Below are 25,920 nucleotides of genomic sequence, written 5' to 3'. Positions count from 1 at the left end.
ACCCTAAACATCTCCGCCTATCCTGGCCCCGCACTGCCCCGCCCCGCTCCCCCCATCCCCTTCCTCCCCACCCAACCACACTACCACATCCCACCTAAGGCCACAGCCCCAACCCGGCCTCCTCTGGCTCTCCACAGATTGACGTGAGTCATAATTTATTCATTATACACTTACATCCGGATTTCTATCGCGAATTACACGATTGTATCGTGGTTAGGACAAGGGGGATGGGATACGCCTGAAGGATATGGATCTGATTGTGTGTGTGTGTGTGTGTGTGTGTGTGTGTGTGTGTGTGTGTGTGTATTTTCACGCGCACATGGCTTCCAAAGCGTGTGTGTGGGATTTACTGGGAGAGGTGAAGATGGGAGAGATAGAAAAAAAAAAAAAAGGACAGCGAAAAAGAAAAATATAAAAGAGTGTTTAGAGTGGTGGGATAGAAGAAAAGATGGATGATGGTGACAGTAAGGCTTGGAGATTCTTTAAATTCGGCCAGACAGGATGAACCCTGGGACTGGGTATCAGGAGGTAGACTTAGGTACAGGAACAGAACAAAATTGCAACAGAACACGAAGATTAAAACTCTGAAACTTTTTGGTGAGAGGGCACGTGTGGAGGTCTGAAGGGGGCCAGGATCCACTCACACCAGGTCAGTCAGCCAGGTGACTAAAATAAGCCCAGTCTGCGCAGTGACGTCACGCGAGTCCTTCATAGCCACTTTCTCCACTCACTCACTCAGTGTCCAATGTTCTTGCCTTGATGTATCTAACAATTTCATATTATATCCCTGTGAAAGTCAATTCTTCTGGCGTGATACTTCTTCCATTCACTTTTAATCTAATAACTTTACTCATACTAAGTCATATGGAAAACATTGGTCTATTGCAAAAGAAGGGTTAAAGCAGTACATTAGTTTTCCTTAAAGGTGAGCTGTACCTCACTTTACTAATAAAAAAAAAGAAACACTGTACATAATGTACAAACGCTACTGTGTTTCACCATCGCGTTCTTTCCTAAGACAGACTGGCAAGATACAGTTACTGTACTTCCTTCTGAAAACTGTTGAGAGATTTTGGTTCAGTTACCGGTACTAACTCTCACAGCTGACATCAAACTGACCATTTTATGCAGTATGCCTGCCTGTAGATCATAATACATTCCAACTGCACAGCACTTTTGCTGATCATCATACATACGAAAATTCATTATACAGAACCACTGATCAATAAGAGATATGAATTATGCTGTGACATCCCAGTTTTGGCTTTGCAACAGTCCCATCTTGCCTAAATATTAATGTACACTTGCACAGCTCTTTGACAGCAGTTGTGTTGCATATTAAACTCGCTGCCTCTGTTGTCCTGACGCATTACAATGCATATCAGTAACTTTACAGACTAATCCATACCGGTACTGTTTTTGTCTGCTGAGATTTCACAAAATAATGTATTCATCATACTGAACTAGTATGCGCCTACAAGAGTGTAACTAGGCTTCAGTCTCTCTCTCTCTCTCTCTCTCAACTAGACGTTTGTCTGTCCGTCTGTCTGTCTGTCTGTCTGTTTCTCTCTCTCTCTCTCTCTCTCTCTCTCTCTCTCTCTCTCTCTCTCTCTCACACACACACACACACACACACACACACACACACACACACACACACACAACAACCACTGCCTGGCTGGCTGACCCGGTGTGGGTGGATCCTGGCCTGGAGGGGGCAACAGGTGAACTGGTCCTCAGTGTTGCTCGGGCGGCTGGCCAAAGAGGGTGTGTACCGCTCTATCTCTTGCGTCGGAGTTCACGTGCCACAGTTCCCCATCTCCTCTACCGCAAAAACCACCTGACCAAACCTCACACCTGCTATTAGAATACCTGTGTGAGGTTGAGGTACATGCAGGAAGTGAGGTTTTTCCAAGGAGCTGTCGTTGGAAGAAGCAGAAGAGAATCTTCCTAATTTGGGAACATATTTCCATCGGAAGAGGAAGTGGCAGGGGAGAAGGGTTAACCTGCCAGCAGCATTCGGGACACAAGCATTCCTCATCTCACCCTACCACTCTCATCTAATTCCTCGCCTATTAGGGGTGAGGCACCAGCATGCGACTCCTTGGCTCTTCTCATGCACGGTTTCCATGCGTATGAATGACACGGGCATGCATAGGCAAATATTTTCCTGTGAGACTCTTTTCCAGCTCCCTATAATAATACAGTAAGAAATTATCCAAGAGTAACAGTCCCAAATGTCTTGGACATTGCAATAAAAAATTATCTAGGAAATTAAAACTGGTGACCTCGACGGTGCAATAAGTATTGATCTAGGCAACAAACTCCAGTGACTCCAAAAACTGGAGGTGTAATCAGTGGAATGGTGTGGTGATTTCTATATTGGTGTATGGAGTGACCCTGCATGATGGTACGGTGCGAGAGCTTAGACCAATGTGCGACGCGGGACGGGGAGAAATATAGGTTGCGGCCTCGCAGGGTGGTGAAAAGGCTGCAGCAGGAGGTGGCCAAGACCCCAAGGGGAGCTATGGCCAAATCGCGATCAGTGCCGCTGTCAAAATACCGCAGAAAGACAACCAATGCCAGGGAGCGACACCGCTTGATGGAGATCAACAAGGCCTTCGATACTCTGCGACAGGTGCTTCCCGAGCCTGTGGAGGTAGAGGCGGCCAGCACCCCGTCCATCATGACCAAGATCACAACACTGCGCCTGGCCGTGGACTATATCAGGGTTCTCAGTGAGGTTCTCGATGCTGACCCTCACCCTACCTCACACAACCTGTCTCACCCAGCTTCACCCTTCCTGCCTCGGCCTGCCTCACCCTGCCTCCCGTCCCTAGACTCCCCAACTGACCTGAACGACCTGCTCTTCGACACCCCCACTTTTTTGGACGACCCTTTGGATGTGTTCTATGACCTTCCCCCCTTACCTTTCCAAGACCCACTCCACTTGTTGCTGGAGGGGGAAGGAAAGGGCATGTTGCTCCTCACCTGAACTTCCACATCCCACCACACCTCCCACACAGTATACTGCACTCAACCATGCAGTCACGCACACTCCACCACATCCCACCATACCTTCAACACACTACAGCACACCCTACTGAAACTCCACCACACCACCACCACACCCTCTCATAGCTGCAGCACACTCCACCGCAGCTCCATTTCACCTCTGAGATTGCCTTGCAATGACATTATTGGAAAAAAGTTGATTGTGTTTAAGATATGTACAGCGTCTATACCTTCACCAGCCATTATCATCAACACAGCCTGACTTGAAGATATATCAAGTGCATAATTATATCGTACTGTACTCCATCAATACGGACATGTGTGTCATCTGTCTACAGCAACATTGCCTGTCCGTTCGCCATGCCAAATACTGTGTATAATAATTCTCACCCCCCTAACCTATGCTACTAGGAACAGGATAATGATGATGATGACGACAATGATTCCTAGTGATGGAAATGGAACTTTTAAAGACTTTTATCGTCTGTGAGCACTTCAACTAAAGTGTGCCATGTATTTGTTACTGTTGAACACTGAGTGACGTTACTGATATGTGAAAACCAAGTCGCATGTGGAGCATGTGGTTTCATGAATAAAATGTAAGTAATTTGTATGATAATGAAAAAATTCTGCATATGCCATATGTTTCGTAATATTAGGCTGTTAGTAACAAGAAATGGACACTAAGAACTATATTAAATGCGAAAAAACTTATTTTGATTGTAAGCCATCAATATTACCAACAAAAACAACAGTCCTTCCGGTTTACCAAATATTGAGGCCTCATGACGGCCAGTAATAGCTATAACAGAAAATTTAAAAAATTCTGTCGCGTGTGAATAGGGTAAACCTGTACGTTATCAATATTAGCTACAAAAATATGCGGTTTGTATTATTTTTGTGATTGTATGAATCCCAGTACGAGGTAGTACGGTCGGTGAGGAAAGTTTGCCAAATATTTCACTTCAATTTCTCACCTCTTCTGGTTAATATTCCTAAAATGAGAAAATTTAATATGCCTGAGGTGAAAGAAGCTTGGTATGTCTCTGTCTATAGATGACTCTCACAGTTATGATGCATGGAAGAGGAAAGTGACTGACATGCTGCAAGTGTGATGCTGATTCGGTGCAATAATAGGCGAACTTCTGACCCCGATTGTACAATGGAAAGCAGACAAAAGCAGGCCTACATGATCCTTTTGAGACTGAGTTGTGAGTAGCAGGATATGGAGTTGGTATCTATCTCATATGTGAGAAAAGATATTCACCCGTTCATTAGGACAACGTACTTTCATCTCTGCTATCTCCAAATAATGATATTCAGTTTAGGTCAGACTCTGCAAACAAAATAGGTTAGATATGGCCTTCAGTAAGTTTTTCTGTACGTTCTTTCCTAAGCTGAAAATAAATCGTGTGGATGAGGCAAGATTGTAATAAGAATACCATTCTCGGGTTGAAGGAGTTTAAAAAAAAAAAAAAAGAGACCAGAAACATACCTCATGAATTGTGTTTGGATTTTCCAGGGTGTAACATATCTACGTTATCTGCTTGTGAGAAAAGGCTGGCGAACACAATCAAATGTACTGAACCGGGATTGTGTGTTGGGTAGCTATGACTACAGTATGCTATCTACTGTCAGAAAAAGTGACAGCATACGGAAAGAAAAACAGAGACAGTCCTATTGATCCCTATGAGGCTGTGTGCTATAGCGTAGGGTCAAACTATGTACCTATTTTTTATATCAGTAAAAGGAAGGCAAAACATAAGGCTCCTCCCCTGCCCACAAATCACCAAATGCAGTCAGGAAAAGGTGAGGAAAATGTTCTGAACAATAACTATAATGAAAATTTTCTGTAGCAAATGGTATATGGTAGAAATAAGTCGGAAATGACAGACCGTATGAATAAATGGGCCTTAGGTTTTTCCGTATTATATTCAATATTTTGATGGTGGTGAGGCAAAATTAAGAAAAAAATCTAGTATTGACGGAAAGTATATATTCATAGTAACATTCATTAGAAAAAAATATAGGAAAATACTGACCTTGTGAATATATGGACTCTATTTTTGTACGTAACTTGGGCAATATTTTGATGCTGCTGAGAAAAAGGGTAAAAAAAACTTTCATGGATTTTTACAGGGAAAGAAAACTAGAAAAACAAAAGAAATTGTCAGAGCTGCCCGAGTGATTATTTGAACCTCAGTCCCTTCAGAATGAGGACGTCATTCTTAGGTGGCTGCTCCAGGACGACAGTTTTCAGTTTGGGGAATCGGTCTGTTTGTGATGGGGTTCATGAAGGATGTACCTGACCCCCGACCCCACCAGTCCATAAAGTCCACCTTTAACCTGAACAAATCGTTAGGAGATACTGTAGACCAGCAGGATTAAAATAAATATGACCTTCTGGAACTGAATGTTTTATGACTGCCCATAGTTTTATCATACTTTTTGTATCAGTCTGGAAAGAGGAAGAAAACTGCAAAGTAAATTTTAGAAAAGAAGTTGGCTGAACTGAAAACCGAAAAAAAAAAAAAAAAAAAAAAAGGAAATATGGAATCAGGTTTGTTCGTAGTTCGACTAATATTCTGAAAAAAAAAAAAAAAAAAAAAAAAATTAAAATGCCGTGATTTTTTTTTGTGGGGGGGTGGAGGGGAAGCTGGAATATTAGGGAAAACCTATACAGAAAGTGTTCTTACGAGTATTTGGACTTATTAGTAATATGGGCAATATTTTGATGCTAGTGTCTGTGCCGTGGGTCCGTGCTTAGGGCTATGACGTGACCAGGCTACTGATTGCCATATTGTTCTCCAGTTGCCATAAGTATATTACACTACTGATTATAATTAGCAGATGCAGTAAGTGATCTGTCGCTTCTTATGTCAGTCCAGCTTTCTTTCTACCTATCACTTGTTACAGTTTGTATATCTATTACCTGTAAGAGATCATTATCAAAATCTCCGTGCATCACAACTCTCACTGTTTACACGACCACACCACATACTACAACTATTACTACTACTACTACTACTACTACTACTACTACACACACACACACACACTCTCTCTCTCTCTCTCTCTCTCTCTTTCACCTTCGCCGTGTGTCTTATGCTCTTCTATGCTCTCCTTTCAGATGCCAGTTTGTCTCAGTATCTTGGAGCTGAGCCAGAAGCCACCCTCTCTCACAGTCTCTAGTCTCGTCTCGTCGCTTCACCCATGCCCCAACCAAGCCAGAACGACAAGACGACTCAGCTGCACGACCTCCTACGACCTCACAACCTACTACGACCAGCTATAAGTCATCCCAAGTCTCCACGACCAGGTGTACTCATCGGCAAATTAACTGCTCCTCCTTCCTTTATATTCCAGTCGAGGCAGCTGCATCTACCTCCGTCCACGACAAGACGACTCAGCTGCACGTCCTCCACGACCCCCTTAAGCAACGATCTACGACCAGCTGTACCCATCACCGACTTCATCTGCCTCTCACGACTACTCAAGCTACCACGACCAGCTGCACCTACCTCCTCGCACGACAGGACGACAACAACGACTCAGCTGCATCCCACGTCGACCCAGCTGCACCCAAAACGACATCCCACGTCATCACGACCACCAGTACCCGCAACCCCTTCATACTACGACCACAACGACTTGGCTTCACCTCACACCACGCTTCATACTATCACGACCAGCTACCTACCTCTTCACTTAACAACTCAGCTGCATCTAACACGACCCCTAAGTCACCACGACCACTTCAGGAACGACTACTGAACTGGAAATGATAATATAACCACTTTGAAGCTTTAACCAATATATTTCGATCTCAATTTTTTACATATAGGAAAGACTGTGCTATCAAACTCGTGGACACTATCAGATAAGAAATAAGCGCCTTTGATCTTAGGCTTCACGTCACCTGATAACGAAGAACTTGATCCAGTGAGCAATGAGAAGTGGTTATTGCTCCACTCGATTTGAAAAACTACGTGGATTATCAAGTGGACTGAGATAAGTGAGTCTAATAAGTGAGTCTAGTTCTACTCAAATATTGTGAACTAAAAGTAAGTGTACGTTTAATGATCCACTTGCTTTGATAACTAAGTGCCTTATCAAGTGAACCTTGAGTTGTCAGTTTCTTTCCCTACACATACCCTGAAAACAAAAGCCAATAATAGTCTAATATCCACCTAATTTGATGGCTAAATGAATTATCTTGAACATGGACAAGTGAGTTTAATCCTGGTCTATACATACTGCACTCTGATAACTAAAAGATATATTCAGTAAACGATAAATGAGGAGATAAATAAGTGCTTTATCAAACGAACTCCAAATCCGTTGAATATCCCAGTTTACCTGAAGAGTCAGTGCTTCATCGAGTGAAGATGTGAGTGATAAATGAGTGATAAGTGAGTTAGCGTCCCACTCGATTTGATAACAGAATTCTTTATCTCTTGAACTATAAATGACTAGATAAGTGAATTATACACGTGCTTAATATTCGACTTCGTTTTTATTATTAACTGCTTTATCAGGTGAGCAAGAAAACAGGCTCCGCTACCACCACTGCTCCTCTCTCTCTCTCTCTCTCTCTCTCTCTCTCTCTCTCTCTCTCTCTCTCTCTCTCAAGGTCTTGCGGTGCGTCGTTGTTGTGGTGCGGTTCGTTAAAGAGGGAGACCATTTCAACAGATCCCACGGGCAGGTTCAGGCACGACCACTGCCCCCTACCCTCCTCCTTCCCCCTTCCTCAGTCCTCCTACTACCCTCCTCTCCCCTTCAACCTCCCCTACCCTTCTCCCACCCCCCTTCTCTCCCTCAGTCTCCCTTCCCCCTTCCTCCACCTCCACCCCGACCACCACACTCCGTATCTGTGACGGAAGGGATGCTACCAGTCCCCGTCCAACAGAATCGAATACCTTTAGAGAGAAAAGGTTCAAGCTGGAAAACATATAAGCTTTAAGGAAGACAAGATCACTGGAATACACACAGCTTTAAAGACAACACATGGCTGAAAAACATACATAGCTTTACAAACTCATTGCCTTAATTACTGTAACAAGTCCACGTCCAGCAAGATTTAAGAACTCAGAACAGAACTAATGTGAAAAATAGTTAGCTTTAAAGACAAGAATATCAAGTTGGAAAAAGGTACTTCACTATCCGCCCCAAGAACTGGAATTTGCGACCACTATACGCTTCATTGATTTAGCTCTGAAGACAAGAGAATCGAACTGAAAATTGCAGTCACTCTACCCCTCACAGAACCACAAATATTATCTTTAAATGCAGTAGAATCGAGACCTAAAAAGTGGCAGATAAGAGAATCACAGTCTTAATAAGGACAGAAGAATCCACTCGCAAAAGTGATAGGCCAGATAAATACTAAAGATTATGTGTATAAGTGTAAAAGAGATTTGGATTTCATAACAAAGAGGATCCAGCTTCAATAAGTGACAGCAACAGAGACATACAAGTGGAAAAGAGTGGTGACTAAACCAAAAACTGAAACACACTAAGAGAAGTGACAGCAGAGGAGAAATACGAGTGAGCTAAGATAAAAAGAACTCCAAAATAAAGAATAACTGAGACAGAAATGGTAATTAAGTAAAACCCCCCAAAAAATGAGAATTGAGAAGTGCTCTGGCTAAAACACGAAACAGCATAAGATTCATACGAGTGGAAACACGCGCCTGTGCACTGTTGTTGGTGGAGATGGTAAGGATCCGTGTGACTGTGTGAGGAAGTGTCATCAGCGTGTGGCGTGGCAGTACCTTCACAGCGGGGCTCCTAGGCGGTGCAACCTTGCCCCCATCCGACTAATGCTCCACCTCCACCTCTCCACGCACCCCCATTGCGTCCAGACCAGCCTCACAGGGCCAAGTATTCCTAAACATTCATGGCCTTGAGTTATGTTTGGGACTCTCTCTTCGTGCCGTTTATCTAAGTCATACTACAAGACATTTATGTGCCTTCTCATACAGATGCTAGACATTTACGTGCCTTCTCATACAGATGCTTGATAAATACGTGCCTTCTCATACACCTGCAAGACATTTACGTGCCTTCCCAAATCATACAACTGCTAGGCTTTTACGTGCTTTTATCCTAAGTCATATAGGCACTAGACACATTACAAGCAAACTAGATTGAGTGCTAACGTAAAAAATAGACTCAAGCAAAAATGGTCCACTGATAACACTGAACTAGATTCTCTGTTTGTCACTTCACTTTGACTCATATGGAAACTGGACCTTTAACAAACAAGCTATAGTGAATAACAGTGAAATACAGAAGCCTTAAGGAAATAGTAAACCCACGTAACCGAAAGGAAAGGAAAGGAGGGAAAGAAAGGAAAGGGAAGGAAAGGACCTGCAGCCACATTCCATATCCTTTGGCTCCCTAATTCCTTCGTAGCAAAAATCACATAATGAGACCACACAACCAACACCTCCATCACCATCACCAGAGCCACCCATGTTCCCCTCCGTCAAAGGGACTTTTACTGAACTGAAACATCCCATTTATTTTGTCATAATCCCTGCACATGGTGATCTATATCTTACCACAAACAGACGGGATTAGAGGCTTGCTACAAACTCTCCATCCCCACTTCCTCTCTCTCCCCCCCCCCTCCTCTCTCTCTCTCTCTCTCCCCGTTTCTCTCTCTCTCATACCGACCTCAGCCCCGACCCACCACAGGCTTTGTCGTGGCCTAGCGGGGTGGCTCCTTTATCCCAACCGAGTCGCTACCCAGCCACTGATAAGCCCCGATAAGTCCTTCATCCTACCCCGCTCACCCCTGTTACCACCAACCTCGTACATCCTGCGAAAAAGAACACCCCGGGGAAGGAGCAGGGTTGATGAGGAAGGAGCGTGAAGATTGTGATCAGTGGGGCTCCGTCATAATCGCATTTCACGGGGATTGGGAGGAAGAGAAAGAGGCTCAGCTAAATGACAGTGTGGTGGGCGGCTTTGTCATATTATGGTAACAAGCTTTATGGAACTACCTTTTAAGACTGATTTCTTAAAGACTACATTTATGTACTGTGCTAGACTGTACATTTTAGGGTAATTTCATGTACTGTGGTTATACTGGTGTGCTGTAACTTCAGGTGGCCTTAAGAACACTCACATTACGTACTTTAAGCTAAACTAGCGTACTATACAAGAGTTTATGTAATATACTTATAAGCAGCTACAAGAGAGCCATTTTATAGATGTACTGTGCTTAAATTATCCTAATGTAATGTACTTTTAGGTCCATAAGTACACCCATTAAAGGAGGTACATATTACGGGGAGGCGTGTAATCGCTCCATCACCAAGGGTTAACAAGAGGGAATAAATGCATGCCTAAGGAGCGTCATTACAAGATATTTCAGGAGGGGTATCTCAAGTGTAGAGGGGTCTTGTTACAGGCTGGCCGGGCCCATAACACGGGTATTAAAGTAACTGTTCCCACATGCTAAACTCCCATGTCTCAGAGGCCCTAACAGAAGCCTAAGGAGTTGAACACAGACACCTGGGAACACTACACCCAGCCACCCTGTACAACCAGCCACCCACCACACCCAGCCACCTAGTAGGCCCACACATGCACACACCATCTGTCTCCCCCTCTTCACCCCAAACATAAACCCATCTACTTTTAACTTCCAACACTCTTAACCTAACCTAACCTAACAACACTGAGTCACCTAGTAAGGCCACACACCAACTCTTGACCACTGATATAATTCCATCTACAATAGAAATCATATACACAACTGTGAGTTAAAATTATCTCCAATACTCTTAACCGAACCTAACCCAACCTTAACTAATCTAACTTAACCTCACAACACGACACAGAGTCACCTCGTAAACACACACCCACACAAACCCCCCCCCTCTCTCCCTCTCTCTCTTAACCACAGAGATAAAGTCACCCTCAACAGAAATCCTCGACTCCATTGTGAAATAAAACCATTTCCAGCACAAGAACATAACATCACTTCCTTTAGAACCTCACACACAACTTTCAACACAGAACCATCCCCAACATAAACCCAAGAATCCACTTTAACAAAAACCATATCCAACACAAATTCCTTATTTTAATCCACCTCCATCAGCAATCCAAGGATCAATATAAAAACCATACTGTCACACATTAATCCTTAATAAACTTAGAAAAACAGGAATAACAATCCGAAAGCTCATTTTTTTAACACTAATCCATATATCTACTTTCAGACAGTAGCAACATACACAAAACCTCCAGCCATTAGTTTCCATAACAGGTCCAGTGTTCCGAGACATTTTTAAAAATCCACTTCTGCCACAACTCTACTTTTAACAGAATTCCATATATCCTTTTAACTAGACATCTGACAAATATACACACACCTCCAGCCACAAAAACAAGTCCACAGTCTATAGTTTTATCTACAAGTCCACTTTAAATACAAATCTATAAAAGTTTACACCGCACAAAACCCACACATACATACACATCGAGGCCCCAGACTGTTAAGGTAAATTCACTGCATATTTCTTAGCTCTGTGTGTGTCGGAAAATTATTTTGTGTAAGGTGAGGGTTAGGCATCAACTAAAACTCAATGTGCTTTCATAAATTATCTCAAAATGGACACTCCTGGAGCCTCTAAGTAAATCACTCTTGTCACATACATTGGCGTGACTTATGGACTCTTCAAGCAAAAGTGTCGTCCACGAAAAAAGCGTGAAAAATATTGTAAAAGCGTAAAGAAATGCAGAGAAAAGTATGAAAAAAGAAAAATAATGCTCTTAAGTGTGATGTCCTGAGAACAACCTGGTAAACTTACACTCTACAAAAATATTAATAAACACGTGAGGAACATATATCTTGGCGGCGATTTGCCAGTGCTCAGGGCTGAAAGTCTGTTCCCAAGGGGTAGAAGAGGAGGAACAGAAAGTGAAAAAGGAAGAGGAGGAAGAGAAAGTGAAAAAGGAAGAGGAGGAAGAGAAAGTGAAAAAGGAAGGAAGGAAGAGAAGGAAGAAAAAGTGAAAAAGGTAGAGGAGGAAGAGGAGGAAGAGAAACTGAAAAAGGAAGAGAAGGAAGAGGTGAGAGGGATGGTCGAGCCGATAGCTTAGACAAACAACCGAATGCAAACATTACATCGTCGAGAGCCTACGCTGCTCCCTCTTCCTCCTCTCACTCTCACTCCCGGTGTTTTCGTGTGTAACCACCTGGAAGGCACCAGAACACACCCGGGAAGTGTTTTTGTTTTTGTTTTTTTACTTACATTTAATTAGTGAGATCAAGAAACAAATAGTGTTGCCCACAGGTTGCCTGATTACAATATGACGCTATACTGTGTTGTTCTGAACTGGAAAAATTCACATGGAATTGAATATGGACGCTAAGACCGGGGGCAAGTACGCCTTGAGGACTAAATCGATCATAAAGAGAATAGAGTCGGAGAAAAATAGAGCCAAAGCGCGTTGTAGAGAGCCCAAAGAGAAACAGAAGCCTCCTCCACTGAGCAAATACCGGCGCAAGACAGCCAACGCCCGAGAGAGAAACAGAATGAAGGAGATTAACGACGCTTTCATCATGCTGCAGAGAGCCATTCCAGACCTCTCTGGGGCTGACGCAGAGAAGCTGACAAAGATCACGGTGCTGAGGCTGGCTGTTAATTATATAAATGCTCTCGCTGAAGTGCTGAACGATGACTGCAGCTTTGGAGCCATGGATATAGAGGACGTGAGGGAACTTTGGTGCCTGGAGAATGCGCACATAGCCAGACCAGAGCACTGTGCCGGGCATGTCATAAAAACTAACATAGAGCAGGTCAGTAGAGTAAATAAAAACAATAAGTGTAGTGTAAATATCAAGGCATCTAACAAGGTCGTTAAGCAGACAAAGTGTCCCTCTATCGCCGTCACAAAAGCGAATTATATGAAAAATAAAAACACAGTAGGTGGGAAGCTGGTGACGACAACCAAACGACCCAGCAAGTCCAAAAGTAAGATGAAAGTGTGCAGGACGTCAAGCATAGCCACAAGTAATGGGGCGTACATCACCCTCAAAAACGTGGCCCTACAGACTCCACCACATAGACTTGGCAGACATGCAGACAACGAACCGCTGATGATATCTATGACGGTGAAGCGGCCACGGATGGATAGCAGCTACCTGGGGCCCCGGCAGGCCAAGCTACCCCGCCTGGAGCCTAATTCTCTGCCCTTAAGCACGGCACCACAGCCCCACCAGCAACTCTTGGCCCTCACCCCCTGTGGCCCACCTTCCATTCCAGGTCAAAGCATACCCGAGCCTCTGGTGGGCGCCAAACCCTTCACGCCACGTCAGATACAAACCACACCCTGCACATCCCTCCCTCAAAGCACTCCCAGTGACGTGCTTCACACTACAAACACCCTACAGGACCTGGACATTCCCCTGGTGAGGACTGACGAGTTGTTGGAGTTCCCAAGAAGCACTCGACATTTCAGTGATTCCTCGTGCTGCGACTCAGCCTTCCTAAGTGAGGGGTCGGCGCCCCCAAGCCCCCTCTCTGGCGCCACCTCCACAATATCCACCTCAGTTCCTGTAGGTGACAGTTCTCCGGTCTTTTCAATGGCCTCCAGTGACTTTTCTGTGTGTGGGTCGGTGTCAGATTGTGATAGCGTTCTAACGACGGCTGTGGAACTAGAAAGCCTGCTAGGGGATGAACCTTTCAAGGAGGAACTCGACCATCTTGCCTCAGCCTTTGCTGAAGAGGATGACACACTCAACCTCTTCCTTGGACATTCCACTGCAAACTTCATTTACACGGATTCTAATGACTGCTAGCACTTCATACATGCAAATACTGATGAATGCCGGCAACTCACATACACGGATACTGACAACGGTAGCAGTTTGCTCTACGAGCTGCAAGGGCCGGAATTCACGAAGAGACTTGCGATCAGTTCCCTGTCATAATGAAGACTTGTTTTTGGAGGAAGGATAGAGAATGATAACAACAGAACCTCCCCATGTCTTCTGTTCTTCCTGTAATACCAAATCTCATTTATAATTAATTCCCTTTGGTTAGAAATCCTTTGTATTTATAAGCAGTACGAGAGAAGGAACCACTCTTCTCATGTCCCTTTTTCTTCCTGCAGAAACGAATCGTTGGTACAGGGGGTAAATTATCGTAAGTAATTTTGTGAATCTCGGCCTTGGACTGTCTTACTTACGCTTGTGTTGGCCTAGAACAGAATAATGCTTGTATTCTTGTGGCCTTAAGAGACTGCCTAGCACTTCTCGGTGTTGTACAGGATCGTCCGCAAATACCAATCCACTCGAAGCTCGGTGTATCTTCTGTGTTGTGGGGATGGCTCACTCGGCTGGGCTGGGCGTGGGTGAGACAAAGACCCATATTCTCGTCAGGTAAGGAGGCTCTCTAACACCTCTTTCTTAATGACTTATTTTTCAAACTACTCATTAATATCCCCTTGTTTGCTTCTTATGTCTTTTCAATATCGACACAGACTGCAAGAATAAGACACAAAAATACAGTATATAACGAAGCAGAATCCGAAATAAATCTGTAAATTTGTGTCAGTGACCTTCCTAACCGTACGCCCTAAGAGCAGGAGAGGAAGAGGAGACACTGATAACCTTGAAAGCAGTCCCTGCAACACAAGAAATTGCAAAGAAGAGTGAAAGTAAAGTTTATAAACGGATCATCTTTTACTTTGCACAAAACACCATGATACCTACACCTCTTTAAGCATCGATATATATTTTCATGAACAATATAAGAGAATATGAGCGTGCCATATAGTGTATAAGATAATTATAGCGTGCCATAATGAAGAAAATATATGTAAGTTAAGAAACACATGCTGGGTAGCCTCATAAGGCCACAAGATAACCAGCCCTCAGAGAAAATGTATTGTGTGTACTACTAGGCATGACAGAATTATGGGCATGATTCCATTGATATAATACACGCGTTTGTGAGGCCTATGATGCAAGTCTGTTGTGGGAATGATGATGATGATGATGATATAAAACGATTATATCTGCACCGTCTTGGTCTATGGTTTGTTTACATGAATGTATATGACAGAAAAAGGGCATAACACGATTTTCATACGCGTTTGTATTGCCTATAGGGCCTATGTATAAGTACTGAGTGTTGGAGTGATGATGGTGATGATTACGGTGATGGAAAATGATTTATGCAATTTACAGAGTGTATATGCGTGTGGCTGACTGTAAATGACATGGATAGGCATATATGTGCTATATTTTGACATGGCTAGATATCCATGTGTTGAATTTTGACATGGATAGGCATACATGTTTTGTGTTTCCAGTGGAGTCTCTGTGAAGGTTGAAGAAGCGAAAATTATGGAAAGCTACATATGTACAAAATTATAAAATGTATGTGTACGTGTATGACTGATAGAATGGAACATGTATAGTATAATATGCTTTTGTATGACTGAGAAAGAGACATGCCTTGATTTGTATATGATTCTGCAGTACCTATAAGACCTGTAATGACGTTTTGAGTGATGGAATGGCGAGAATTATGATGATGACAACGGAAGACTACATGTGAACGGTCACCAGCAAAAATATCGCTCCACTTCCAAACGATAAATAACGAGTGAGTGAACAATGACGTCTGAAACCCAGGAGTGTAATCTCCAGAATCCACAAGCTTTCCAGAACACTTTATAAGCATATCATAATTGGTCACTTGCGAGTTTGGGGCTACAAGTCAGTTAATAATATCGACACTGATAACTTTCGTAATAATAATATATATCGCGTTAAAAATGGAAAAGCAATGTGAGAAAATAAGTTTAGTATAACATCAAATATTTGTTGAACAATGTTACGCTTCGATTTAGCCGTAAATAAGGAAAGTACAATATCGAAGACCGTCCACCGTTTGATATATTGCTTATTTTCCTTATTTCCAGCTAAACTGAAGCATAGCATTCTTCATCATGGACTTCATAAATATGTCAAAGCTATTTTCACACTATATTTCTCTTTTTAACAAGCGATTTATGATGATATTACGAAAATTATTAATGTCGACATGTTCAACTTCCTTGCAGCCCAAAGCTCTCAAGTGGCCAAGTGTTCGAGTAAAAGCTGTATCAGTAGTTTTGTTCGCGACTGTACAATACCACAGGATTGTATAACATCTCTGAGTATGTAATGTCTAGGCGATATATAATGAATTTTACATATCAGTCCCCCCTTATTGTGTTCATCTGTTCTGTACATAGGAAATGATCGCTTACCCACGCCCCCGCTTGTGTTTTTTTAAATGTAAATAAAAATTTCTTATAGAGTGTACTGTGTATGATATCCAAACCTACTCTTTTATATATGGAGACATCGAGAGATAGCTGGATGGATGGACTGATGGATAGATGGACAGAGAGACAGATTAAGAGACAGACAGACAGACTAATAGATAAGATAGGTAGATACACATATACAAGTGCTCGTGGGCCTTTCGGGCCCCTCGCACTTGCTCCTGCAGAGGGCTCTCGCGCTGCTATAATATATTTTAGTTATAGCTATGGACAAAAAATTCTACGGAGATCCATTGCCGGGTGCCGGGAGCTGCGTTTTTTGGTCAAAATGTGATCGCTCATTAAACAGGGGCGTCATTTCAATTTTCCTTGGGGGGGGCATAGGCTACTTAGGAGGTCCCCCTGCTCCCACCTCCCCACATGGGGGGGTGACCAGCAAGCATTTTAAAGCCACATGCAAAGCTATATTTAGAGAATTAAATCAGTAAACAAATATGTATACTACTGTATATAATTATTTATTAAACCAATGACTTCCTGACACACATACTAATGGATATTCTAGCATTGGCAGTACTTCTGTGTGAAGTTGAATATGTAATTTAAAGTGCATGGTAAAGTACATATCATTGCATTATATGCTAATGACCTTGGATAACAGACCAAATAGCAATTAAAATATTTGTATTGGTGAAAGCTTAAACTGACATCATTCTTACAGCCTAATGAAAAGATAATGAATATAGAACTGAGAATGAAGAGTTGTAAACTTGTAACTGAATTAAAAATGGAAAGCTTTTATCTTACTAGCCCCCAAAATACCATGAACCATATAAAGTAATGTGAAAAAGTAAGCTGTACACTAAGAGGTGGGAGAAATAAAATGATGGTTTTTAAATCTGGAAGACGCTCAGGTAAGAATAGTATATTAATTTCAGAATACATTAGAGGAAATTGAAAACTAAACTAAGAATATTTATTGCACTGAATAATGAATAAACTACTGCAACAGTGAATATCTCCGTGATCTCTGCTTTGCAAAGTTATTTGTAGTGCCCTTTGTGGCCTACGTGCCATGGTGAATAATGCCGTATATTCTCCCTAAAGCAGCTTTATTCTGTACCAATTCCAAGAGATTATTACAGTTACATGACAAGATATCATAAATTAATTTGACATGTGAGGTGGTGTGTGGGGAGAAGAGAAGACGAATGGGGATGCAAGGAACAGCATGGTGGAATGAAGAGGTGAGAGAGGCTGTGGCACAAAAGAAGAAAGCATATAGTTAGTGGATGAGAAACAGGGATGCGGAAGAAGTTGAGAGACGGAAGAGAGAGTTATATATAGAGAGGAAGAGAGAGGTGAAAAGATTAGTAAGAGAAAGTAAGAAGAGAGTGGTTGAGGAATTTGGAAGGAATTTGAGTATAAAGTGGAGGGAACATAAGAAAATGTTCTGGAAAGAGGTGAAAAGAGTAAGACAGGGTGGAAGTGAGGTTAGCAGGGGAGTGAAAGATAAAAATGGTAGATTACTAGTGGAGAAGGGAGAAAAAGTGAGCAGATGGAGAGAACACGTCAAGGAATTGTTGAACGTAGAGGATGGAAGTAATGCGAGTATAAGTGGCTGGGGAATGGCTGGGAGAAGGAGGGAAGTGAGAAAACAGGAAGAAATCAGTAGGATAGAAGTTGTGGCAGCAATGAAGAAAGTTAAATCGGGGAAAGCCCCAGGAATTGATGGAGTGTGTGGTGAAATGCTGAAGCATGGGAGAGAGATAGTAGTAGAATGGATGTGGAAGATGTGCAGATTGGCCTGGGAGGAAGGTAGAGTCCCGGAGGATTGGAAGTCAGGTATAATTATTTCCTTGTACAAAGGAAAAGGGGAAAAAGAAGTGTGTGGTAATCATAGGGGCATTTGTCTTCTTAGTATAATAGGAAAAGTGTATGGTAGGATACTTATTGACAGAGTTAGAGAAAGAACAGAGAAATTAGTTGGAGAAGAACAGAGAAATTAGTTGGAGAAGAACAGGGAGGCTTTAGGAAGGGAAGAGGTTGTGTAGATCAGATATTCATTCTTAGATCTTTAGTGGAGAAGTTTCTAGAGAAGGGAAAGAAGTTATATGCAGCTTTCATGGATTTGGAGAAAGCATATGACAGGGTGGATAGACAAGGATTGTGGAAAGTGTTAAGAATATATGGAGTAGATGGGAAGTTGTTGAATGCTGTGAAGAGTATGTACGATGGTGCAAAGGCTGCAGTGCGTGTGGATGGTGAACTAAGTGAATTTTTCTCTTTGAAGGTTGGGTTGAAACAGGGATGTGTCATGTCTCCATGGTTGTTCAATCTGTACATGGACGGGGTAATAAAAGAGGTACAAGGTAGGGTAGTGGATGTTGGAGTGGCCCTGGTGAGAGAGGATAGTGTTTGGAAACTCCCTGTACTGTTGTTTGCAGATGATACTGTGTTGTTGAGTGAAGACGAAGGGGAGCTGCAAGGCTTGGTGGATGAGTCTGGGAGAGTGTGTAAGAAACGGAATCTAAAGGTGAATGTAGGGAAGAGTAAAGTGATGGTCTTTGAGAGAGGTGAAGTCAGTGAATGTACAGCGAGGTTGGATGTTGAGGAATTGGAAAATGTGAGTACGATTAAGTACTTGGGTAGTGTGATGAGTAAGGATGGAGGTTTGGAGGCTGAAGTGCTTGACAGGGTACAGCAGGGAAGAAAGGTTGCTGGTTCTTTGAAAGCAGTGATAAGAAACAGGGAAGTGAGCATGGAAGTGAAAAAGTTACTACATGACAGTATTGTGATACCAACTCTAACGTATGGAAGTGAAGCTTGGACGTTGTTGGAAGGACACAAGTCAAGAGTGAGTGCAGTGGAAATGAGTTATTTAACAGGAGCCTGTGGAGTCACATGGAGAGATAGGCTGACGAATGAGAATATAAAGGAGCGTTGTGGTGTTGATGTGGATGTGATAGGAAGCGTTATGAGGAACACACTGAGGTGGTTTGGCCATGTGGAGAGGATGGAGGGTGAAAGACTGACGAAGAGAGTGTATGTGAGTGAGGTGGAGGGAGGAAGAGGGAGGGGAGGCCGAGGATGAGATGGAGGGATGGGGTGGAGAGGTATATGAGAGAGGGGGGTGTGAGTTGGGAGCAGGGCAGTGAAATGGCAGGGGACAGGGCAACTTGGAGGCGATTTGTTTGTGGCCACCCCAAACGGGATTGAGGCGTCTGGCAATAGATAGATAGACAAAGGAAAAGGGGAAAAAGAAGTATGTGGTAATCATAGGGGCATCTGTCTTCTTTGAGTAATAGGAAAAGTGTATGGTAGGATACTTAGTGACAGAGTTAGGGAAATAACAGAGGAATTAGTTGGAGAAGAACATGGAAGTTTTAGGAAGGGAAGAGGTTGTGTAGATCAGATATTAATCCTTAGATCTTTAGTGGAAAAGATTCTAGAGAAGGGAAAGAAGTTGTATGCGGCTTCCATGGATTTGGAGAAAGCATATGACAGGGTGGATAGACAAGGATTGTGGAAAGTGTTAAGAACACATGGAGTAAATGGGAAGTTGTTGAATGCCGTGAAGAGTATGTATGATGGTGCTAAGGCTGCAGTGCGTGTGGATGGTGAACTGAGTGAATCTTTCTATTTGAAGGTTGGATTGAAACAGGGATGTGTCATGTCTCCATGGTTGTTCAATCTGTACATGGATGGGGTAATAAAAGAGGTACAAGGTAGGGTAGTTGATGTTGGAGTGGCCCTGGTGAGAGAGGGCAGTGTTTGGAAACTCCCTGTACTGTTGTTTGCAGATGATACTGTGTTGTTAAGTGAAGACGAAGAGGAGCTGCAAGGCTTGGTGGATGAGTTTGGGAGAGTGTGTAAGAAACGGAATCTAAAGGAGAATGTAGGGAAGAGTAAAGTTATGGTATTCGAGAGAAGTGAAGTCAGTGAATGTACAGTGAGGTTCTATGAGAGAAAATGGAAAATGTGAGTGCGTTTAAGTACTTGGGTAATATGATGAGTAAGGATAGAAATTTGGCGGGTGAAGTGCTTGAAAAGGGTACCAGGAAGAAAGGTTGCTGGTTCCTTGAAAGCAGTGATAAGAAACAGGGAAGTGAACATGGAAGTGAAAAAGTTACTACATGACAGTATTGTGATACCAACTCTAACGTATGGAAGTGAAGCTTGGACCTTGTTAGAGGGACACAAGTCAAGAGTGAGAGCAGTGGAAATGAGTTATTTGAGTGGAGCATGTGGAGTCACATGGAGAGACAAAGGAAGTGAAAGAGCGTTGTGGTGTGATGTGGATGTGATAGGAAGCGTTAGGAGAAACACACTGATGTGATTTGGCTATGTGGAGAGGATGGAGAATGAGACACTGACGAGGAGAGTGGGTGAGGTGGAGGTGGAGGGGAGAGGGAGGGGGAGGCCAAGGATGAGATGGAGGGATGGAGTGGAGAGGTATATGAGAGAGGGGGGTGTGAGCTGGAAGCAGGGCAGTGAAACGGAGGGGGACAGGGCGACATGGAGGCGATTTGATTGTGGCCACTCCTTGCGGGATTAAGGCGTCTGGCAATAGATAGGTAGACAGAACTGTGTTCATACGTACTTTACCAGCCCTTACAGAATGAACTCCCCACGGTGTCTGCTGTCTGACTGGCTGGCCGCTGGCTTGTGGTGCCTATCGTGTCCAGACCACGTTACCAAGATATAAAGAAAACATTCGAACTTTTAATTCCGACGTCGAACCACAAAATAAAATAAAACCATGCTTTCGTGTATAATTCTATTCTCTTTGTTTTGTTTTGTTTTTTTTTGTAAAACATACATGTCACTTAAGTGTTTGTGACTTAGAGTTGGTCATATAGATATTGTAAACAAAAAAATGCTTACTTGGGTCTGATGCCACCCTGCCGCCCCCCCTACCGTCCCTTTTCCCTCACGGTGCCATGGTACCTCCCCTCCCCTCTGGATCTTTCCACCTCCCACCTTGGGAACCACTGATCTAAATGAACTCTTAAGACTCCTACCTACAGGTACGTACTTCCTAAGATGAAGAAAAACTTTTAATGATAGCCAGAATACGATTAAAAAAGGCAGCTCGGTACTGAAGTTAACTGAACAGGGGGCTAGGAATATATTTACATTGACATCCTTTAACATACCCAGTAAATTATTGTGATTATTACACACACACACACACACACACACACACACACACACACACACACACACACACACACACACAAGATATAATTCACTCAAAACGTACTGAGGCTAAATACAAATTATTTTTAATTTCATGATATTAACCTTATATTTTTTTCATTAATTGTAGTTGATTTGGAGGCCCCCTCAGAAAGCTTGGGGGGGGCGAGCGCCCCTCGCTGCCCCCCCCCCCAAATGACGCCTCTGTCATTAAATATAGTAAAAGTTTTTCAATCGTGATGGGACCAAGTTTTTTCACATCAGCGAATTTTTTGCGATTTTTGTGCCAATTTTGGTGCGATTTGAATGTGTAGTTTCTGCTGCCCAAAATACACACACACACACACACACACACACACACACACACACACACACACACACACACACACACACACACACACACACACACACACACACACACACACACGGCTAGTGCTATAGTATATTGGATGTAACCAGATATACAGGAATACAGATAGACAGACAAACAGAGAAATAGGTAGGTAAGTATATGAGTACAGACAGACACCTGACAACCTGACTAATTAATGGGAAGAGAGACAGACAGACTGACTGACAGAGAAACATAGATAGATAGACATGTAAACAGACAGACAAACAAACAGAAAAAGACAGGTAAGTAAACAGAGAGATACACAGACAAACAAATGGAGAGAGAGAGAGAGAGAGAGAGAGAGAGAGAGAGAGAGAGAGAGAGAGAGAGAGAGAGAGAGAGAGAGAGAGAGAGAGAGAGAGAGAGAGAGAAATTTTAGGACGTTATAATGAACAGAGTATAGCAACAGTTGATCACCAGCATCCACCCGTTTCAACCTAGCCAATTAGAAAGTTTCCAGTAATTATATAAGAGTGAGAGAAACCTTAACATTTATTATATTTCTATTGTCAGTGTTACTTAGCTTAGCAGTGGCCTCCTCCCAGACCTTCCTTTAATGAGGTCTTATCTTGACAATGTACTGATAAGCCTGATAAGCCTCCCGTAGCCTCCTTGTGCCCATGTTAGGTCAGCTTGAGTTACCTTGCTCCCTATACTCGTCGGGTAAGAAGGCTCCCTAACACCATTTCCTTAGCGATTTATTTTGCTTATTACACCTTACTGTCCTCTTCTGTGCTAAATAAATCCTTCTAATATCGCCATACTCTGGATAATTAACAAAGAAAAGGATATTAACCAGTAGCATCCAAAAATAAGTCGCTAAAGACGAGGTGATAGGGAGCCTCCTTAACCGACGAGAATACCTGCCCTTGTCAGGTATCAACAGGTACAGTCGACATTACAGGACCTGTCGCCTCTCCTTTCCTCTCCTTGGACTTTGAAAATCAGTGTAGCGAATCCTCAACAGTCAACACTGAGGATTCCATAGGGCAACAGATCAGTGTCATAAGCGTCATTTGCATCCAATTAGCCACACTGATTTTTAAAGTCCATGGAGAGAGAAAGTGGAGAAACGACAGAAGTTTTGACGGCGACTGTACCTCACTCTCAAAGCGACCTGTTCCACTGCCACATTACCTAACCATACAACTATCATTCCATGTGTATCTGTCCCATACAGCATACTACATAATGCCTATAAAGGCTGAAAAGGGGAAAATTACATTACGCCAGGCTAGGCTAGGATAAACAAGAAGCGACAGATCTAAAACACTCTCCTCAGCTTCTTGAACCCCGTCCTCCCTTTCAAAAATCTTTCTAACAACTTTACCTCATCATCCTTCCCTCCTCTTTTCTACTCTGATGGTTCTGTAGCTATTTCTTCTACTGATAAAGCAGATCTCTTCGCACAGACTTTCTCCTCCAATTCCACCTTAGACGATTCCGGTGCTGTTCCTCCATCACTTCCCCCCTCTGACTTCCTCATAGCTGACATTAAAATTTCTTCAGTTGATGTATTTTCTGCCATCACTGGCCTCAGTACTAACAAGGCATATGGGCCTGATGGGGTCCCTCCTGTTGTTCTCAAGAACTGTGCTTCTGTGCTTACACCCTGCCTAGGCAAACTATTTCGCCTTTGTCTGTCAACTTGTACCTTTCCTTCTTGCTGGAAGTTTGCTCTCATTCAGCCAGTCCCAAAGAAGGGTGACCACTCCCAACCCTCCAACTATCGTCCAATTGCTTTAACGTCCTGTATTTCAAAAGTTTTTGAGTCAATTCTTAATAGAAAAATTTTAAGGCATCTTTCCTATCACAACCTTCTTTCCGATCGTCAGTATGGGTTCCGTCAGGGACGCTCCACTGGCGATCTTCTCACCTACCTTTCAGACTCCTGGTCATCCTCCTTTCGGGACTTTGGCGAAAGCTTTGCCATTGCACTTGACATATCAAAGGCTTTCGATCGAGTCTGGCATAAATCTTTAATTTCCAAACTGCCCTCCTACGGTTTCTATCCTTCTATCTGTACCTTCATCGCTAGCTTCCTTTCTGGTCGTTCTATAGCTGCTGTCGTAGACGGCCATCGTTCTTCTCCTAGATCTATCAACAGTGGTGTTCCTCAGGGCTCTGTCCTATCACCAACTCTCTTCCTTTTATTCATCAATGATCTTCTAAGCTGTACATCTAACCCTATCCACTCATACGCTGATGACTCCACCCTTCACCTTTCCATTCGGTTCCCGCAACGCCCATCTCAACAGTTACTTCAAGAAACAAGGGATGAGGCTATGGCACACCTAATGTCTGACTTGGCTCATATCTCTGACTGGGGTAAAAATAATATGGTTGTCTTTAATGCTTCTAAGACTCAGTTCTTACACCTATCAACCCGACAAAATCTTCCACAGGTATACCCACTAATGTTTAATAATATTCAGATTAATCCTGCATCATCCTTGAACATGCTTGGGGTTTCATTTACTCGGGACTTATCTTGGAAAGATCATATTACATCTCTTGTAAAATCTGCTTCCAAGAGATTGGGTGTGCTAAGCCGACTCCGCTCTTTCTTTACCCCTGCACAATTGTTGACTCTATACAGGGGTTTTATCCGCCCCTGTGTGGAGTACAACTCTCATGTGTGGGGAGGCTCCCCACATACAGCTCTTCTCAATAGGGTGGAGTCAAAGGCTTTTCGTCTCATTAACTCTCCTCCTCTTACTGACTCCCTTCAACCTCTGTCTCTTCGCCGCACTGTTGCATCTTTATCTCTTTTCTATCGCTACTTTAATGGTCACTGCTCCTCTGAACTGTCTGCTTGCATTCCTCCACCTCTACGACGGGCGCGTAGCACCCGTCTGGCAGCAAACTCTCATCCCTTTTCTGTCCAACTCTCTAATGCAAGAGTTAACCGTTACTCCCAGTCTTTCATTCATGCAACAGGTCAGCTCTGGAACTGTCTCCCTCTGTCTGTATTTCCTCCTGCCTATGATCTCCAGTCTTTCAAACGCAGTGTGTCCAGGCATCTCAAAATGATCGGATCTTGAATTTGGCTCTCTATTGTATTTTGTTTTTCTCTTGGAGGGAACTGTTACTGCGGGCTCGTGGCCTTTGGTTCCTTCTTCCTCGCATTAAAAAAAAAAAAAAAAAATATGGCTTGGTACAGACAACGTAATGACAAGACTGACAAGCTTTCCAGATGCTCCTTTTACCCGTGTCAGGTTAAGTTTAGGTATCGTTAGGTTAGGCTAGATTAGATTACGTTAGTCAAGAAATTTTATTAGAGTTTAAGATAGACTGTTAAGGTTGGTTGGTTAGGGTAGGTTTCGTTTGGTTAAATTAGACTAGGATAGGATTTATTAGGTACGGGTAGGTTAAGGTAGGGTAGGTAATTCTAGGCCAGTTTAGGTTAGGCTAAACTAGGGTAGGATAGGTTAGATTATATTCATTACAGAAGACTAGATTAGGTTAGGTTAGATTGAAATTGGGTAGGCTTGAAATAATTAGGTGATCTTAGGAAGTGCTTGACTGGGTCAGAAGCAATGGGAAGCACTCTCCAATCAGACATGACTCCCACAACGTTGCAACCTCCCTGATAGCCTCAGCAGATCCCCTTGTATCCGTGTCATCTGGCGTGTGCGTGTGATGCCTGTTGTACCCCGTCAAGCCAGACCCTTACCGGCAATATAAACAGGAGGGCAGAGGCTTGATGTGGCCAGGGCACGCCGCTCTGTCACCAGCATGTTTGTTGGTGGTGGATGCAGTGGGTGTACAGTAGTGGTTACCGGATTGGTGTTTTGTCGTTACTGCTACTACTACTACTACTACTACTACTACCATTCTGACTGTCCATGGATTTAGTTACACTCTTATTGTCCATAACTTCCTCTGCCCAATAAAGTAGAATACATTTTATTCTTCCTACCTCCTGCCGACTCTCCCTCTCTCTCTCTAGCACCCCATAACACACCTGTCTCAAGCCACGTCGACATCTGAGTGTTAAGTTGCCTAGC

At 43.1% G+C, this 25,920-nt stretch overlaps 2 protein-coding genes across 2 annotated transcripts; both read left to right on the top strand.

The window, feature by feature from the left end:
* The first annotated feature begins 2,407 nt into the window (after positions 1-2,407).
* On the top strand, positions 2,408-2,995 carry LOC145396312 (uncharacterized). The gene has a single exon (XM_080269713.1). The coding sequence runs from the start codon at positions 2,408-2,410 to the stop codon at positions 2,993-2,995; it is 588 nt and encodes a 195-aa protein (XP_080125839.1).
* A 9,387-nt stretch (positions 2,996-12,382) lies between these two features.
* Positions 12,383-13,834, top strand: LOC145396311 (uncharacterized). Its single transcript, XM_080269712.1, has one exon. It carries the CDS (start codon positions 12,383-12,385, stop codon positions 13,832-13,834), a length of 1,452 nt encoding a protein of 483 aa, XP_080125838.1.
* The last annotated feature ends 12,086 nt before the right edge of the window (positions 13,835-25,920 follow it).

The sequence above is a fragment of the Coenobita brevimanus genome, chromosome 36 (assembly GCF_032717465.1).
Source record: "Coenobita brevimanus isolate Jiangsu-jjx chromosome 36, ASM3271746v2, whole genome shotgun sequence".
Taxonomy (NCBI): Eukaryota; Metazoa; Arthropoda; class Malacostraca; order Decapoda; family Coenobitidae; genus Coenobita; species Coenobita brevimanus.
The sequence above is the reverse complement of the archived record's forward strand: the minus strand, read 5'-3'. Positions and strand labels throughout refer to the sequence as shown.

Bases quoted from the DNA above. Each gene is read 5' to 3' on its own strand.
- LOC145396312 (XM_080269713.1), top strand. From the start codon at position 2,408: ATGGTACGGTGCGAGAGCTTAGACCAATGTGCGACGCGGGACGGGGAG.
- LOC145396311 (XM_080269712.1), top strand. From the start codon at position 12,383: ATGGAATTGAATATGGACGCTAAGACCGGGGGCAAGTACGCCTTGAGG.